At 52.0% G+C, this 19,030-nt stretch overlaps 1 protein-coding gene across 2 annotated transcripts in view; it reads right to left on the reverse strand.

The window, feature by feature from the left end:
- MX2 (MX dynamin like GTPase 2) overlaps window positions 1-19,030 on the reverse strand; it is a 30,016-nt gene that overhangs the window by 4,172 nt on the left and 6,814 nt on the right. For both annotated transcript variants that reach the window (XM_036108021.2, XM_078071634.1), the window contains exons 4-12: window positions 17,653-17,790; window positions 15,509-15,663; window positions 13,392-13,530; window positions 7,863-8,061; window positions 5,248-5,326; window positions 3,085-3,207; window positions 2,616-2,757; window positions 1,643-1,801; window positions 1,100-1,176 (exon numbers count right to left, since the gene is read on the reverse strand). In XM_036108021.2, the coding sequence (XP_035963914.2) occupies window positions 1,100-1,176; window positions 1,643-1,801; window positions 2,616-2,757; window positions 3,085-3,207; window positions 5,248-5,326; window positions 7,863-8,061; window positions 13,392-13,530; window positions 15,509-15,663; window positions 17,653-17,790 (1,211 nt within the window). The remainder of the gene's footprint in view (window positions 1-1,099; window positions 1,177-1,642; window positions 1,802-2,615; window positions 2,758-3,084; window positions 3,208-5,247; window positions 5,327-7,862; window positions 8,062-13,391; window positions 13,531-15,508; window positions 15,664-17,652; window positions 17,791-19,030) is intronic.

Genomic DNA, 19,030 nt, shown 5'->3' on the forward strand with positions numbered 1-19,030 from the left:
CTCCATCCTGTGTCTCTACCCCTGCAGGGTTCTGCCCACTCCTCTGCTGCGGGTCCTCCTCTCTGCCCCGACCTCCCTTCGCTCCCACATCACCGTCTGCCTGCCTCCTCGATCGTGGTCTACTCTATACTTCTACGTCCATCACTGTGGTCTCTCTAATCAGCTTGAATCCACGCATTCAAGAATGAATCTGCACCAATGAACACAGTGGGGTAACAGCTTGACATCTCTGTTTCCCAGAAATCCCGTGACTCCTGTGTTACCCCCGCAGTCAGGGGCATTCTGGGAAGGGAAGGGATGACGTGGTGGAGAAGAGCCCCTTCTTGGGGTCAGGAGCATGGGGGGGGGGCAGGGGGCCAACAAGCAGGGCCTGGGAAGGACAGGCTGCTGGAGAAATGGTGGTCCAGGACCCGGCCTGTCCCCCATCCCCTGGTGAGGCACCCGAGGCCTCAGACGAAGCCCTTGGGAGAGATGGAGAGGTCAGAAGTCAGACTGAGTTTCCACCAACTGGCCAAAGAGGTAAAAGGAGACATTCAGTTGTTACGGGAAAATGGCAGAAATTCTCTTTCCTGCTCACCTGAGTTGTGGAATGAGATTCAGACCCACTGGCCCAGGCTTGGGCAGAGGAGGGTTTTTATCTAGAGCCTGGGGATGGCGGGGGGGGGGGACCAGGAACACCCCTGGTTCCCATCACTGAGAGGGAAATCAGAGCTGTTTCAGTGGAAACCAACAGAGCTGCGACAATATTTTTAAGTCCCACTTGGAAAGATTTTGGAGTAGGACTAGTGGATTATTCTGTCCTTTGTGGTAGAAAGAGATTCAAAGAACCGGGCAGTCACCAGGTATGTTCAGAGCATCGCCACGGAGCCTCCAGCCCGCCGTGCGGCGGAAGCTCCTACAGACAGGGTAACTCGACCGAGAGCTTTGTTCGTCCCTCCCGGGGAGGGCAGACTGGCTGCCACCAGCCCAGCCGGCCCGCAGTTATAACCTTGGCTCCGGATTTCTAAACGACAGTAAATATCCCACTTCTCTCAAAGGTTAGACCCAGATAAAAGAGCCAGCAGTACGGGTGACTGGCACGTAGACTGTGGGTGCTGACCTGGGCTGTTTGATTGAGGTTGGAAAATTCACGAAAATGCCTCTTGGCTGCATCGGCGAACGTTTGCTGGACAATTTCTGACCAAAGAAAGAACAAAGCATCCGTAAATCGCAAGCAGGAATAAAACAGGTGAGAGACACAGGGAAGTGAAATCACGTTACGTGGACCCCATTCCAATGTCGCGCTACCCAGATCTATAGACCAAGAGAGAAGGAGGGGACAGTACATTGTCTCACGGAGACACAAAAGCCACCCCCACCCCCACCCTGCCCGGGTCCTGTCCACTTGCTGTCCTTTCGTGGAGTGTGTGTTCTCTCCAGGACTAGGACCTGGCTACACCCCGGCATGGTTGGGTGGAGGGGAGGAATAGCCAGACCACGCTCCTGTGCACTCTTGTCTTCCCCCCAAAATGGTCAAAGAAGATCTTCCTGCTTGGTTTGATAATTGCACCCCGATCCTTCCCTCTAAGGCACTGAGCCCGACAGAAGGTGGAAGGTACCGGGCTGGGCTGACCATGTGCAAGGCACTGGGAGAGCTCCTCACCAACAGCCTTGTGGAGAATGGTGAGCGCGGGGTCTATCAGCTGTTCCATGTACTGGTGCACTATGGTCTCGAACGTCTTGTAGCTGACAAATCCAAGAAGCTCTTTACCGCGATACTGCTTTTCATATATTGAGACTTCTTCGTGAATAGTATTTTTAACTGCAGTATAAGACAGACCACCATGGTGAAGTCTAATGATTCCACAAACATTTTACAAATAGAAACATTTTTTTTATTGCAGCCTTGCTCACCCACGGTACCCCAAGGCAATATTTCTAAATGGAGTTTTTTCATAATGAAAAAAAAATTATGGTCTGATAATGCCAGTTTAAGGAAAACTGACTTTTAAGAAACAAAATTGTTATCCTATGGAAACGTGTTTCAGTTGAGAGTCATCACCCTGAGAGATGAGCTTAGTGTTTGTAACTGGTAGAAAGTACCGGATTAGTTCCACGAAAACAGAAACTTAAATATTATTACAGCACTTACAGATCTCCCAAGAACACACCCAGACTACAGTTGGAGGAATCCTACCATGGACATGAACAGTGCTGTTTTTATCAAGTGCCAAAACAAAGATACGACACACACACACACACACACACACACACACACACACACACACCCTGCAGGCATCTGGACTCTGGCAAAGCAAGGAGATTCTTATCAAACCACCGACCTCTGCGGTCTTGCATTAGGGGCGAAGAGAAAAAGGCAAATGAGGTAAGTAGAATTGTCTAGTCTCCAAACAAAGGAGCAAGAAGAAAGCTGGAGGTGGTAGAATTGTAGAATTTGGTGAGGGCAAGGCTCTACATCGATGGCTGAGAAGAGGTGATCCATTGCTAAGGGGCCCCATGGTGTCTTGTGTGGGCATGTTCGGCTGTTTGCACACTTCTTCTGAGCCAGAAGTAGCCTCTGGTCTTGGTAAATATGACCCCAAGGTGTTTAGGGGGAGCCTTGTCCCAGGACTTACCTTTTTGGGTATTGGCTGTGAGTACAAGTACCCAGCTTTCAAAATCCTCCCTGATTTTGTTAAATAAGCGGGTATCTTTCTTCTTTACGACTTCTTCTCCCCCTATTAACTTTTCGATGTCCTGATTAAACATCTTAATTTTCTGAAAATGAGATAAAGTCATCAATCTGCGCTGTAATCACATTAAAGAGCTGGGACCTGCCTGGGGCTGCAGCGTGTGGGGCGGGGCGGGGGGGCGGGGCTGCCAGAAATCTGGTCAGCTACCCAAACACTCCATCTCCCAGGCGAGACAAATGGCGGGCAGCTCCCTGCAAAACAGGGCTGCCGGCATGCCCCGGGCAGGGACGCGTGGGGGGCCATCTCAAGAGGTGCTGGGCCACCAGGGAGGATGTGGCCATCTACAGGGATCTGGTGACACAGAAACCAGTTTCTGTGCCTGAGTGTCATAAGGAGTCCCGGTCACCCTCACCTCGATCAGAAAGAACATTCTATCGGCTTCATTGCTGGGGATGTCGTCTCCACACTGGTGCAGCTCCTCCGTCGCCCTCTGGTGGCTCTCCCTTATTTGCTTTTCTAACAACGGGAGTGATTTCTGAACAAAATAATAGCAGACAATGAAACTCCGCAGCTTGATGAAATTGGCTGATAGGTTTCTTAGATACATGGGCGGAATCCCATGTGAAAGCTTTCAAGGGGACCCGGAATCTCTATTATTGTGTGAAGCTTGTTAACACGGACACCTGTTAAAGAGCCCAAGGGTGGCTTTGCGTGCAATGGGTGTGCGCCACGGCCTGAAAGATCTAGTGTAGAAATTTGCTGTTTTGTTAATGTCATTGGGGTGGGGAGGAATCGAGGTGGCCAGGTTTTGGTTTGGCTTGGTGCTCTGTATTTAGAGAACAAGTAAGGGCACCTGGGTGGCTCAGTCGATTAAGCATCCAACTCTTGGTTTTGGCTCAGGTCGTGCTCTCAGGGCTGTGGGATCGAGCCCCAGGCCGGCCTCTGCACTCAGCGGGGAATCTGCTTGGGATTCTCTCTCTCCCTCTCCCTGTGCCCCTCCCTGCCGCATACTCTCTCTCTCTCTCTAAAATAATAAAATCTTTTTAAAAATTTTTAGAGAACAAGTACACTTGAATGTAACATAAGCTTCCTTTAGTAAAATGTTCTGTTGGTGATCATTTGGGTGTCATAAACTGATAAACGGTGCTAGGGTAGAGGGTCTATCTTGGATATCGGTGTCAGGCTGGGTAGAGTCCTAACCAATCAGCGATGCTGATGCTAAGGAAGGGGAGGAGAAGGAAGGACATCGAGAGGCACCACAGAGGGCTGTCTTTGGGCCAAACGCCGTTCTGCAGCCCCCACATCTCAGTTGAGCCCCACACTGCAGGACAAAGCACATGGCTTTACTGCCTCTTTGATTTACGAGAGAGGAACCTAAGGCTCAGAGAGGCAAGCTGCCTGATCCTGTCACCAAGCGAGTAAGTGGTGGAGTCCCAGTGCACGTCCTGCTCCCCGCCTCCCCAGCCCAAGCAGGTGGACACGAGGCCTGAGGGGCCAGTGGCCCCAGCGTCTGCTTCGGTGAGTGGGAACACTGCGGCCAGACAGGAGGAGTGCGTGGGGGGTTAAAGGCAGTTTGTGGATTAGCATCCCAAGCCCAGGTAAGATGCTGAGGAAGGTGGACGACACCAGAAGTAATAAGGTCCTCACAGGGGCTTTTTTTTGTTTTGTTTTGTTTTCAGGCATTTTGAATCTATGGTCAGAAATGTATTCAATTTTTTCCTGATGTTTCAAATGATCATTATCATAATGGTCTTGTTATGAATTTTAAAAAATTAACTTAGAATACCACAAATGTAAAATTAAAGTTTTAATGTAAAATATTTAAACGCTGAGAAATATATCATCAAAAATACTTATCAAAACGCAGTGTCTTTTCGCAAAAACAAAGTTTTTGTCAATGAGACGGGGCTGTGTCCTTTAGACGGGGGTATGTCTTTTGAAGCCCTCTTGTGCAAATGAAGGGGGTTCCACTGGAATCAGGGCTCCTCAAAGTATGTTTCCCGGACCACCTGGGAAGTTACAAGCGCAAATTCATTGCCTCCTACCCTCTAGATTTACCGACTCAGAAACTTGAATTGGGACCCAGGAATCTGAATTTAAATAAGCTTTCCAAGTGACTCTTGTGTGCAGTTTGAGAACCACTGGCCCTTTCCAACCGAATGTTCCTGGAGTATGTGTTTCCTGGCTCGGAAGAATTCATTGCTTTTGTCTGCTGGTAAAATAATTGACTGTTTCGTTCTCAAGGTCGACAAAATGTTAACCTCTTGCAAAAGGATACATTTGCTAAGTGCGTGTTCATTCCTTTTACCCTTCTAAAGTGGCTTATCGTGTTCCTCCTTCCCTTGTTGCTTCCCCCAAATTGACGGATTGAGCAACTTCTTCAACATTACACGGCTGTTGCTTCCAGGTTTTGGAAGCTCTGCTGGGAACCTCTGACCATGAGCGGTTTGGTTTTCAGAATGAGCTTGTCTTCTGGCTCGTGTGGGCAGCTCGGGGGGTGTCACGGCCATCTCAGGATGGAGGGACTTGGGTAGGCTGTGATTTTTACAACTCGCGACCCAACCCGTTGACTCACATTGATGTGCAAGATGAGCTCATTGGTCAGTCTTTCTGCCAGACAGGGCACCGTAGCCTTTCCTTCCTCCAGGAGAGCTCTGAGACAAGACAGAACACATGGGCGTTCAGGAAGGACCCTGGTTATCAATACTGTCAGGAAAACCTCGCCGAAATGGAGGCGGGAGGCCAGAAGGGGGAGCTCCCACGCCATACCGTGGTCTAAGAAGTGTCCATTCCAGACCCAGCAGAAGCCTCCTCAACAGGAGAGAATCATCAGCTTTGGGCCCCAGAAAAAAGGATGTGCACCGTCTCTCCTACAAGCAATCCACCACCCTTGCAACTCAGCCAAAGAAAAACTGTCAGCACCCTGAACGCTTGTCTTTCTTCAATGGACTGAGTTCAAAACAACCCAACTTTCCCTTCTTCTCCATAAAATAATGCTCCTCTTCTTTATTTGTTGGACTTGCCTATGGTTTTGCCATGACTCCTTTACCCCAGATTGCAATTCTCTGTTATTCCCAAATAAATTCATTTTTGCTGGAAAAAGAACTCACTGTTTTATTTCTAAGGTCAACAACCTATATGATCATTTTTCCTATTCTGGGCTTTATTAAGTGTCAGCTCCCTAGGGTGACACAGGCCATCAGAAAGCCAAGTAGTGCATAGAAAGACAGTTGCTAATTATGGAGTGAGCCCAAACCCAAGCAAGCAGGGTGCTACAAAGGTTACATTCATTTTCTCTTTTATCATCTCAATAAACTCATGAGGTAAGTCATCTTTTTATCTACAGGAAAACAAAACAAACTTAACTTCATAGAGGATAAATGACTTGCCCAAACTAGTATTTTATTTCTTGTAACAAATAATTATTTCCGAATAGCCAAATCAGTCTTAATAAAGAGGAAAACCCGGAGGCACTCTACTTCCTGATTTCAAATATATATTACAAAGCTACAGTAATTAAAACAATATGGTACTTGCATAAACACAGACATACAGACCAATGAAACAGAACAGTGAGCCCAGAAATAAACCCAGGCACATGCAGTTAACTGGTCTTTGACAGAGGGTCAAGAGTATACAATGGGGGAAGGATAGTCTCTTCACCGAACGATGATGGGAAAACTGGACAACCACGTGCAAAATAATGCAACTGGATCCATATCTTACACTATTACACAAAAGTCTGATTAAAAAGGCTTGAATGTAAGAGGCGCCCTCGTGGCTCAGTCGGTTGAGCATCAGACTCTCGATTTCAGCTCAAGTCTTGATCTCAGGGTTGTGGGACTGAGCCCCACGTCAAGCTCTGTGCTGAGCATGGAGCCTGCTTGAGATTCTGCTCTTCCTCTCTCCCTCTGCCCCTCCCCTGCTTGCGCTTATGCTCTAAATAAATAAATAAATAAATAAAAAGGCTTGAATGTAAGACCTGAGATTATAAAACTCCCAGAAGAGGGGCACCTGGGTGGCTCAGTTAGTTGAGCTTCTGACCCTTGATTTTGGCTCAGGTCATGATCTCAGGGTCATGGGCTCGAGCTCCATGCTCCGCGGGGAGTCTGCTTCTCCCCTGTCTCGTGCTCTCTCTCAAATAAATAAATAAATAAATAAATAAATAAATAAATAAAGTCAATCTTGGGGAAGAAAGACTCCTAGAAGAAAACATTCAGGAAAATATTCATGATATTGGTCTTGGACATGATTTCATGGATGTAGACACCAAAAGCACAGGCAACCAAAGCAAAAACAGGTAAGTAGGGTCCTACCTTGAGGACATTACGCCGAGTGAAATAAGCCAGTCCCAGAAGGGCAGATACTGTCTGATGCCACTTACATGATCTGTCTACACTGGCCAAACTCACAGAACCAGAGAGTGGAGCGGTGGTTGCCAGGTGTTTGGGGGACGGGAGATAGGGACTTGCTAACCAACAGGGGCGACATTTCAGTTATGCAAGATGAAAAAGTTCTAGAGGTGGCTGGTCAGCATTGTGCCTGTAGTTAACAATGGGACTGTGCACTTAAACATTTGCTGAGAGGGCTGATCTCATGTTAAGTGTGCTTACCCCAATAAAACTATATTAAAAAAGATTTCAAATGGTGCTTACTAAGTGGCAGGCACAGTTCTAAGGGTTTTACGAATACTAATGCGTTGAATCCATGAACAACTGATTTTAAAGGCACAGCGAGGCTCCGTAGCTGGCCCAGGGCCACACACCGGGCTGCAGAGTGTTTGCAGAGTGTGTCATATACACGAATCCAGGAAGGATCCCACAGGACCATTATTCCAGCTCCGCTCTGAGTGTTTCTCATGCAACAGGTGAGTCCCCGCACACGGGCCCTCAAGGATTTCCACTCGGATGCAGGACGACAAAGCACATCAATGCACTTTTCTCGTCCAAGACTTTGCTTTCCCAAGGACCTTGAATGGTGGTGTTCACAGCGTGGTCCCTGCCCCGGTAACATTGACCTCTACCGGGAATGTGACAGAAACACAAATTCTTGGGCCCCGCCCCAGACCCGGGGTGAACACAGACATAGTCTACATTGATCTCTATCACTTGGCCACCATCTTGGCCAGTTCTGGAAGGCAGGGCTGGCTTCCACAGAGGGTAGTCCTAGGGCGGCCCTAAAGAATCTCACCTGAAATACGGATGTGCTTGGAAGAACATCGTTTCTTTCTCGGTTGCCTCGGCCAGGCTCAGCTTGTTGGTGATCTCCTCCTGTCCCCGGCACCTCACGATCATGTAGCCCTTCTGCAGACGGTACGTGAGGTTCTGCGCCACTTTCACGACCATGTGTTCGGTACCCTTGTCCACGAGGTCTGGTTTGGTCAGGATTCCTGGGAGAGGAGTAGCCAAGGACAGCGGAAAAGGTCAGTTTTCTCCTCACATACACGTGAATGCTGCTAGGCTCTGGGATCCTTCCTCAGCCAGGACCCGGGAAGCCTTCTGGAGCTCTGGTGGCGCAGGGCCTGAAACCCCATTCACGCATTCCATCGCCACCCCTCTTACCTGCGTCTTTATTTGCTCTCCCACTCACTCAATTCAGTCATTTCCTTGTGTAATTTATTGAACAGACAGGCTCCACCGTGTTCCCTGAAACGGATCATTCCCTGCTGGACAGACGGTCTGGGTCCCCCTCTAGTATCTCCCGCCACAGACTCACTCTGCCCTCTTCCTGTGGGTGGAGGCCTCCTTGGATAGCGTCCTCCCTACCTCCCTCTCCCCCTGCTGCCCCCACAGCCTCCCACTTAGATTGGATGGAACGCTTTGAATTCTGAGTATTGATTTCCACTCATGTTCTTAGGGTGTCAAATAGCCACTGCATTTTTCTGTCTATTTAGGGTGGAAACCTAATGTCATCTTCTACTCTCTTTGCCCTTGTTTTCAGTTTGTGGTTCAGTCTGGCCATCTGGCTTATCATTTCCTGAAACTTTCCTGGCATCTAAGCAGTTGAATTTCTCTCTGTTCTACCTTCCTATTACCAAAGGTGGTCATCAAGGGTGTACCCTTGGGGCGCCTGGGTGGCTCAGTCGTTAAGTGTCTGCCTTCGGCTCAGGTCATGATCCCAGGCTCCTGGGATCAAGCCCCGCATCGGGCTCCTTGCTCCGCGGGAAGCCTGCTTCTCCCTCTCCCACTCCCCCTGCTTGTGTTCCTGCTCTTGCTATCTCTCTGTCAAATAAATAAAATATTAAAAAAAAAAAAAGAGTGTACCCTTATATTCACTAAAAGGTTTGTGTGCGCACAGACCTTCATGTTACTAAGGGAGCCGACAGGTCTCTGAACCTACGCCGGCACCTTCCACCGGCAAAGGAGAGGACCCTCCACCAGGAGGGACAACAACAGCCACGAAGGCCCCTCCCTGGAGCCAGCAGTCATCCAGGGAAAGCTAGACCACTGAACTGTAGTCTGAGAAAAAGTAGGAAGATAAGAAGGAGTGAGGTTTGCAATGAGAACTCTCCCTCGCTGGGAAGAGAGGGCCTTCTCACCCAGTGCCTGAGTTTGAAGCCAAGAACTCAAGTAGGAGATACTCACGCCTCCATCGACAGCCTCAGGGCATGAGCATCATCCAGTGTGCCAACTCCTGGGCCACGGAGAAGAGCACTGTCAACAATGTTTCTTCTTTTTAAATTAACTCTTTCCTGAATACATTACATATTCATATTGAATTTAAAAATGCTTATTAAGCCCACTGCTTTAGGTATTGAGAAAATGGCGGTGAACAAGATTGCCAAGTCCCTGATTTCGTGACAATCCCCTTACCTTCTAGTGGGTAAAAGCCAGATAAATTAGTCTAGTGATATACAAGCAATAAAGAAAAAGTATCTGATATTGAGAAGTGCTGGCAGAGAATGAAAATCCAGTCATGTGCAGGCAGGGGCGGATGGTGCCGTGTTGGGTTGGGTGGACAAAGAAGGCCTCTGGGAGGGCAGCGTTTGGCTGAGATCTGAATGAGAGGAAGGAGCCAGCCCTGTGAGGATGATGGAAGAGCATTCCAGGCCCTGGGGATGACAGCTACGCTGGAGAATTGTGGGCAAGGCAGAAGCGATGGGAACCACAATCAGAGAGGCATAGGCAGCCAGGTCACAGGAGGCTTTTTTGTCCAGGAAAGGGGTCCAGGGTTTATGTCTGTGAGGTGGGAACGTTAGGGTAGAAGCAGAGGAGGGGCCTGACTTTATTTACCTGCTTAAAGGCCAGTGGGGGGTGTGCTGTAGTGGGCAAGGTGAGTGCCTGGAGACCCAGTCAGAGGACGTTTGAGTCATCCAGGCAAGAGATGATGGGGGCCTGGTCTAGTGGTGAGCGTGGAGATGGAGAGGAGTGGACAGACTTGGTATAGTTTTGGAGACAGAGTCACCGGGATTCCAGATGAATGAGACATGGAAGCAGGGGAAGGAGGAGTCACGAGTGACTCTCAGATTTGGCTCTAGAGCTGAGCAGGCAGGTGCAGTGCTGTGAGGTGGAGAAGCCGTGGGAGGGAGGAGAACTGAGGTGGGGCGGGGTATCAGGAGCTGTGTTTTGGTCGCATTACATCGGAGACGTTTAATAGACATCCAAGTGGAGATGTCAAGCCTAGGGAGAGGTAAGGGTTACAAATTTAGATCTGGGACTTGCCAGCACATAGAGAGACTCAAAGCCACGGACGAGTAAGCTCGCCTAAAGAGCACATGTTGATAGAGGGGAGATCTCAGAACCAAGTTTTGGGTTTCCGACATTTAGGGGTCAGAGAATGGAAGAAACAACCAGACAAGACTAAGAATGTGACCTCCAGTGGCCAGTGAAGGAGGAGACGGAGCGCGGATGGTGACCCGGGGGCCGGTGGGTTGTGTGTTACAGCAAAGGAAGGACAGATTTCGAGAAGGAGGGAGTGGTCAGCCGTCGGACTGGGTCTGAGGTGGAGAAAGATGGGGACAGAGAAGTGAAGGTGTGTGTCAGCATGGAGGGCATTGGCGACCTTACCAAATGCCATCTCTGTACCTTGGTGGCGACAGGAATTCTGCTGGGCTGGCTGAGTGGACAGTGTGCATCTAGCAGTCGGGGGGGAGGACCGGCCTCGCGGACAACCTGCTGGCTGAGTGGACAGTGTGCATCTAGCAGTGTGTGTGTGTGGGGGACCGGCCTCGCGGACAACCTGCTGGCTGAGTGGACAGTGTGCATCTAGCTGTGGGCGGGGGGACCGGCCTCGCGGACAACCTGCTGGCTGAGTGGACAGTGTGCATCTAGCTGTGTGTGTGTGTGGGGGGACCGGCCTCGTGGACAACCTGCTGGCTGAGTGGACAGTGTGCATCTAGCTGTGGGCGGGGGGACCGGCCTCGCGGACAACCTGCTGGCTGAGTGGACAGTGTGCATCTAGCTGTGGGGGGGGGGGACCGGCCTCGTGGACAACCTGCTGGCTGAGTGGACAGTGTGCATCTAGCAGTGTGTGTGTGGGGGGGACCGGCCTCGCGGACAACCTGCTGGCTGAGTGGACAGTGTGCATCTAGCTGCGGAGGGGGGGGGGACCGGCCTCACGGACAACCTGCTGGCTGAGTGGACAGTGTGCATCTAGCTGCGGGGGGGGGGGACCGGCCTCGCGGACAACCTGCTGGCTGAGTGGACAGTGTGCATCTAGCAGTGTGTGTGTGGGGGGGACCGGCCTCGCGGACAGCCTGCTGGCTGAGTGGACAGTGTGCATCTAGCTGTGGGGGGGGGGACCGGCCTCGCGGACAACCTGCTGGCTGAGTGGACAGTGTGCATCTAGCTGTGGGGGGGGGGGACCGGCCTCGCGGACAACCTGCTGGCTGAGTGGACAGTGTGCATCTAGCAGTGGGGGGGGAGGACCGGCCTCGCGGACAACCTGCTGGCTGAGTGGACAGTGTGCATCTAGCAGTGTGTGTGTGGGGGGGGACCGGCCTCGCGGACAGCCTGCTGGCTGAGTGGACAGTGTGCATCTAGCAGTGTGTGTGTGGGGAGGACCGGCCTCGCGGACAGCCTGATGGCTGAGTGGACAGTGTGCATCTAGCAGTGGGGGGGAGGGACCGGCCTCGTGGACAACCTGCAAATGTACCGGCTCCCGGTTCTTTCTGAACCTTGGCATTATGTAAACCACTACTCTATTAGTCATCAGCCTTGTTCTGTTTTCACCCTTTGGAAGTACTGTATAGATAGGCGTTCAGTTCTCTTTTTTAAAAAATGTGGCAAAATACACATAACTCGTGTGTGCAAGAGAATAATTCAACTAATGAAAATAGGATGTTTCCTCCTTCACTCCATCTTCGGTTATCCTGTTTTTAAAAATCGTGTATCTTTAAAAATGGTGGTAAAATCTACATCACATAAAAGTTACCGTTTGGGCCATTTTAAAGTGGATGGTTCAGCGGCATCCGGTATCCTCACGGTTGTGAACCGCTCCCCCTCCCCAAATAGGATTCACTTCATCTTGCAGAACTGAAGCTCTGTACTCATCCATTAACTACTGGTCGCCCCCGTTCTATAAACATATCAATATCCAGATAGCTGACCCTATGAGATAGATGATGTTACCTACTGTGGTCACCAGTGAGACATCCTCCCTGACTTGGGATCAAGAGAGGACACAGAGCACGGAGCTACAATGAGCAGTGACCCAAAGCCCGAGTGTTCTCTCTGGGTCGGTGCGCTGGTGATGCTTGCAGAAGTCAGCAGCTAACAGGGCACGAGGGTGATCCAGCACAGAGTGAAACGTTATGCTTGACGTCTATGCCCCTAATATTCATTTCTATCCTTACTGGGAAACCAGGCATTTATTTTGGAAGAAGAGGGAAAGGCAATTGTATGCCGAGTATGCATTTCGTCAGGGACATGACCTGCAAAGTTTCAGGAGGGTCAACTCTCTGGGTAGGTGGAATGATTGGTGACAAAGTGATGTTGAGTGATGATACTACTAATAAAAAAATAGCAGCTCTCATTTGCTGAGAAAATACTACATGCATAGCCCTAAGGACCATCCTATACGATATTTCTTCATGGAATCCTCCCAACCACCCAACACATAGGTGTGACTGTGATACCAGTTCGTGGATGAAGACAGTGAGGCCAGGAGTGGTTAAATATATTACCCAAGGCTTTGTAGCCAGTAAGGGCTAGAACAAGGATTCAAACCCAGACCGTGTGCGCCCTTAAACCAAGTTCCCTATAACAAGTCCCAGGGTGACTTTTTTTTTCAGAAGAAATTTAAGAGAACCCAGCTCCCCACGAAGACTTCTGCTTGAATACCAACACTGCAGACTCTCGCACCCCAACATCAGCCCAGTAGAATGTTCACTGGGGCCTGATGAAGGCCCTTTCCATGTACCAGCAGGTCCCAAGACCTTTACCTGTGGAATGGTAGGGCTGATGCGCCGGTCACTTTCTCCTTTCCAGATAATTGTGGGAGAGCAGACAAGGCAGTTCTTGCCCCCGATCCAGAAGGGGTTGTGAACGCAAATGAGGGCCAAGAGGAAGGAGGACGAAGAACCTCCAAATTCTGGCCACACCCCTCACCCTGACTGAGGGGAGACTGCCATCTGCAGTGTGTGAAGGCGCCCTGAGCCCATGGAGCTTCTGCGGGGAGTAGCACTTGTCTCTAATAGTGCTACACTCCGGAACCTTCTAAATATATGAGAAGTCTCCCCCTTCCTTCCTGTCCTCTGCAAGCTTGGTTCTCTCTTCTTACCTATGGTCCTGTCTCCATCGGGGTCCACCTCCTGAGCCATGCTCAGCGCCTCTGTGGTGGCGATGTCCACGTTGCAGGGGACCACCACCAAGTTGATCGTCTGTTGCCTCTTGATGTACTTCTTGATGAGTGCCTTGATCTGATGCAAAAAAAAAAAAAAAAAAATCACGCAAAGGAAGAGCACATCTCTGGTCAACCAACAACACAGCTAGACAGGTGTGATTGCGAAAAGCCAATTTCCAAGAGCATGACCCAGTTTTCGCACTTCTGGGTGTTGACTTGGCCAATCCCTTTCCTCGGACATGCCTGCCCCATCTGCCCTTTCTGGGTTCTCTGTTGATTTCCTACTTCCCTTCAACCCCACCGCTGGTATGTCTTCTTTCCCACAGACTCTCTGATTCCTGTAGCCAGACTAGACCTCTCCTTCTTCTCCAAATCTCTCTGATGCTTCTGAGAGTCTGCCTTCTCTTACAGTGTTTGTGTATGTGTCCTATTTGCCCCAGAAGCCCAGGGGTACCTTTGTGACCTCTCACGTGTCAGCTCAGTATCCCCATGCTGAGTCCCACATGGGGCCCCAAGTGGCAGGTGCTCAGTGCCCGCTACAATGGTATCTGATGTCAATAACATCTCTACATGTGTTCATTCCTAATATTAACGTCTTTTTCTGGAGTTTGTTCTTGGGAGGGGTCTAGCTCACTCAGATTAGAGAAATCCAATAAAATTTCTTAGAATCTGTAGGCAAAGAGAGATGTGGGCAGCATAAGCCTTACATTTCAAATTTCAAAAATATTATTCCCCATGGACAATACAAACCAACATGGAAAAGTCTGGCACCTAGGGACGTATTTTTTTTTATATATTTTGGTACAATTCACACATAGTTTTGCTCTCATGATGCCCCATAAAATTATTTTAAGTTGCACACAGAAAATAACACTGCATAGACACAAACAGGAAATTTGCATCACGTAAGCGCAGCCTAGCATCCTATAAACAATTAAGTGCTGGGGTCAAATAAAAATGACAAATACAAACAGGACCAGTTAGGTCTTAGCCACGGGAAAATTTCACTGAGTAAAGTTATAATCAATTTCTGTAAGCGAGTTTATGGAATAAACTCACGTTATGGAATAACGTTACAGAATAAATTCACGTTAAACGTGAATTGTCCTTAAGTTAAGTGTCTTCTTGTTGGTCTTTATCCCCTCGGCTACATCCTTGTGTAGCACCCGTTCTGCGATGTCTGCAAGTGAACAGACCATCCAGGGTTCTCCACCTCAGCATGTGGGACAATCTGGGATGGACAGCTCTTTGCTGGGGGCGGGGGCAGCTGGTGCATTATAGAAAATCCAGCTGCATCTCTGGTCTCCACCCACTGGATGCCGGTAGCAGCCCCTCTTTCCCAAGTTGTGACAACCATAAATGTCTCAGACATTGCTGACGTCCCTGGGGGGAAAATAGGCTTGGGGTAGGAACCACTATGGGAAACACACTTCTTCACCTTCAGTTCGTGCAACAAACATTACGGGCACCCCCAGGTGGTAGGTCCTTTCCAGGATCTAGAGATTCAGCACTGAACACACAGGTGATGTCCCTCGGGGGTTTTTGTCCCAGGAGGAAACGCAGACACTCAACAGGGATGGTGAATAGAAGTGGAAGGACCAGGTGTGGGGTACTGGGCATCAGGGAGGGCATCCCGGAGAAGGTGGCATTTGGGAGAGCTCTGGAGGAAGTAGGGGAATGTGCCATGTGGAAATCTGGGCAGAGGGATGGAAGAGAAGGTGCAAAGCTGGAGTGCTCGAGGACCGTCGAGGACTCGGGTGTGGCTGGCGCAGGTGAGGAACGGGGCACAGTGAGAGATGTGGCCAATGAGCTAGTGGGGCCAGAGCACACTGGACGTTGGCAGCTTTCATGCTGATGGACATGGGGCCACTGGAGAGCGTCGGGGAGTGACAGCTTCTGCCCCCTGTGCCCTGGGCACTGCTCCCCCAGTCTCCTCCCCAACCACTCAGAACGAGGGCAGGGGAGGCGCTCCAGAGCCCCTGGGGCTGCCCGCAGAGACCTAGAAGTCTCCCCATCTTCAGCTTGGCCCATTCCCAAGTTCCAGAAAAGCTCACCTGCAGTCCAATGTCCTGGGGCTGGTTTCCCACAGGTATCCTGGTGATGCCGGGAAGGTCAATGAGGGTCAGATCCGGAACCTCAGGGGAGGTGATCTCCAGACTAATGAGCTCATGGCTGATGCCAACTCCGTTCCCAGCTATGGTGTTCTGGGCTGTGGAGGCCGAGAGAGGGGAAACCCAGGGTCCAGATTAACGACCCATCCGAGGAAAAGCAGTTGTAGGAGGCTCTGAGAGCCCCTGGTGCTCAGGAAACACTTCACAGAGGCCTGAGGAGTGGTCTCTGAGGCCCCTTGGGGAGCTGTTGAACACACAGAGCCTCCGAAAGCCTGGCGGGAAGCATACCACATGCTCACAGTGGGATTACGGATGGGTTCTGTTCTCTTTCTTTATGCTTTTTACTATTTCCCAGTGAGTGTTGTAGCGGCTTCAAATACGTCCACAAATTCTTCCATACTCTCCCCTCCAAAAGTGAGCCCTTGCGCGGGGGGGGCTGGGCGTAGGGACCTCTGTCTAAAGACAGAGATGGCGGAAGTGACGGTGTGTGACTTTTTTCTTTTTGAGCTGGCCTCGAGCTCTGCTGATGCGGCAGGACGGTCTCTGTCCTCCTAGAGGGTGGCCAGCGGACGGCCGGGCTGGGTCGGAAATTGGAAGGTGCGCACAACTGTCATGAAAACCCAAGTGTCCGTAGAGACGGACCCTCCGTGACATCGACAGGGAGCCTCCATCACATCCGCAAGCTAAGACTGGTGCGGGGAGGAAGGACAGACGTGCAGATGTGGGCCCCGGGGATCCCCACGAGAGCTTCGCAGAGCAAATCTCAAGGCCGGAAGGAGGACGTGTGGGCGGAGCTGAGACAGTCTCTCCTCCCCTCCCCCCCCACCCCGCACTTCCACCATCTGCCCAGCTGCCCGGCTGTGCGTGCACCTCGCTTGCCTGTCACCCACAGTGATGTCCAGATGCCCTCGGGTAGGCAGGGGCCACCAGACATGCCAGGGGGATCTCGTCCCTTCCTGGGAGCACCCCTGTAGGTGAGCTGGAAAAAAACAGTCTTCCCACAGGCTGTTCACGTCACAACCAGAACAGGGACCGACTAAGATGTCTCGTGCATACATCTCAGAGCAAGGACCCGCTTCACGTGCGTGGGGCCTGAGCTGTCCCCATGTTCAGAGGGGCCCCTCTCCTGGCTTACTAATCTGCTTTCATGGTCTTGTAATTCTTGGTAATTCTGAACGGGTGGGGGGGGTCTTGCCGTCTGACTTTGCACTGAGCGCCTGAGTCACGTAGCTGGCCCTGCACTCTGAGCGCAGGGGACCCACTCTGGAGCCTGGTTCAAGTCCAGATTCTGACTGGGCAGGTCTGGGGTGTCCCCCTGAGGCTCTGCAGTGCCAACAAGCCCCCAGGCAGAGTCGCTGCTGCAGACCAGATGAGGGCCAGGGAAATCCAGGAATGAAAGGAAGCTTAGATGGTCTAGGTGAGGGGGAGGGGGCAGTATCGATGGTAAACGTCGTGGGACACACATGCCAAGGACAAGGACACAGAGGTCACTGGTCACTGGCTCAAGGGGAAGCATGGAGACATAAGGACGATGCTCCCCCGTCACCTGGCCTTGTCCCCCAGGGTGGCCTCTCTCCTCAACACCTCCCTTCCTCCTCCTCCTCCGCTTGGAATTAGCCACGGATCCACCGTGGAAGAGAAAGAGAGTCCTGGAGCATCAGGGCTGGAGGACCCTTCTCTCTCCAGCAGCCTGGTGGGGTGGTCATCAGGGGTGAGCACAAGAACCGGGAGCAGGTCTTCTCCGTTCTGCAGGAGATCCCTCTGCCGAGCCATTTGAGGCCTGCAGACATGGGGTTCCTGGGGAGCTGAGCCCGGAAGTCACGGAGAGAGGCTATGTTTGCTATCAGTCACATGGAGCCCCCCATGTTCCGAATCCGCTTTAATAATCTGCAGAGCCGTGGCCCAGACGGGGATGGGGCGTTCTGCGGGGGCACTTCCCAGAGGAGGGGATGGCGTGCGAGGCAGGAGGCCCAGCACACGGAAGAGCCTGGGAGGAAGAGGCCCGATGACCAGGAGGCGGAGAAGGAGCCAGGACGGCCAGGGAGCGGCCCCCAGAGCCGCACCTGCAGACCCCCGGGGCCTCCTACCTTTGAGGACCTCCTTCTCCACCTGGGAGGGGTCCTGGAGCTGGAGCTCCGTCTTGAGGTAGCTGATCTTCCCCCTCCACGCGCTCTCGTGTGGCTCCTTCTTCAGCTTCAGCACCAGCGGGCACCTGGTCACAATCCCTGAGACAGTGTCCCAAACATTCTAAGTTCCCTTGAAAAGAAGGGCTCGCGGGTGCCCTTTCCCCTCACCCCCCAAGGAGCTGCCCCGGCATCCCCAGAGTCCCCGTCTGAGATTTCAGCCCCTCTCCAGGGCTGGGGAGCGATGGGGGCCTGGATCGGGTGGCACGAAAGTACCCAGGTCCTAGGACAGAGGCATTGCAGTTGCCCCCCTCCCCCAGGGGGCCCTGTGCTCTGTGGTCACTGAGCCTCCAGGCCGACCAGGGCCACTGTCCCTGCTGTGCTGCTCTGGAAGCCACACAAGCCCGAGTTGAGGCTCTGTGTATCTGAGGGCTCCCCAGGATGCCTGGGCTGGAGTCTCAGTCGGGCTTTGGCCGTGGGACCAGCCTTTGTCCAGGCGGCCGCAGAGGGGAGAGGGCAGAGGACAGATGGACGTGTGGAGCGGTGAGACCTGTCCCACCCCCTCCAAGCCCCTCACACTTGGGGTTGGAGGGTGCGGGGAGAAGGTAGCTAGAGCCAGGGCAAGAGTCTGGACATCCGAAGGAGGGGGTTCAAGGGCATTCTCGGGACTCAAGGCTGGAACTGCCCCTTGCTTCTCGGGGCTGGGCGTTCCTGTGGCGAGGCCCCGAGCACCGCATGTGTCCTCCATATTCCTGGCCCTAGAACGGCCAGCATCATCTCCTCCTCCAGCCTGGGGACCCGCCAGAGTCACAGGCATGCCACTGGTCCCCGGACCCTCCACCATGCTGCACTTCCCCCCAGAATGCGGAGCCCAGGGCAGAGCAGAGGAGCGACCACTCCAGACCCTTCCTCCCTCGTGCATCACGTGCCCGGCTGGGCTGACAGGGACCTCACAGGACGCCCTGGAGTCTAGGACCAGGCTGCCAGTGGCCAGGAGAGGGCACAGGCCGGAGTGCCTGGTGCGGCAGCGGCTGATGGGGGCTGTGCAGGACCCGGACAGCCCTCTGGGGCCCCCACACCCTCCTCTGTGCCCGGGGGCAGCCCAGGTGACATGGCATCGGTGGCCCCCGACCCCTGGGTTCCGGTCGGCTCTGGGCTACGGCCGCACTGGCAGGAGAGGGCTCAGGGCCGGGGACCCGGATGGAGCCTCCTCCAACCCACCTGGAGGGCACCAATTCTTTCTGCCCTTCCTTTTCCCCTTTATTTTATTAAATCATAAACGTACAACAGCCTTTTAACTCTATACACACTTAGTATTTTTTTTTTCAAGGAAAACAGTGTG

This window comes from Halichoerus grypus, chromosome 1 (genome assembly GCF_964656455.1).
Source record: "Halichoerus grypus chromosome 1, mHalGry1.hap1.1, whole genome shotgun sequence".
Taxonomy (NCBI): Eukaryota; Metazoa; Chordata; class Mammalia; order Carnivora; family Phocidae; genus Halichoerus; species Halichoerus grypus.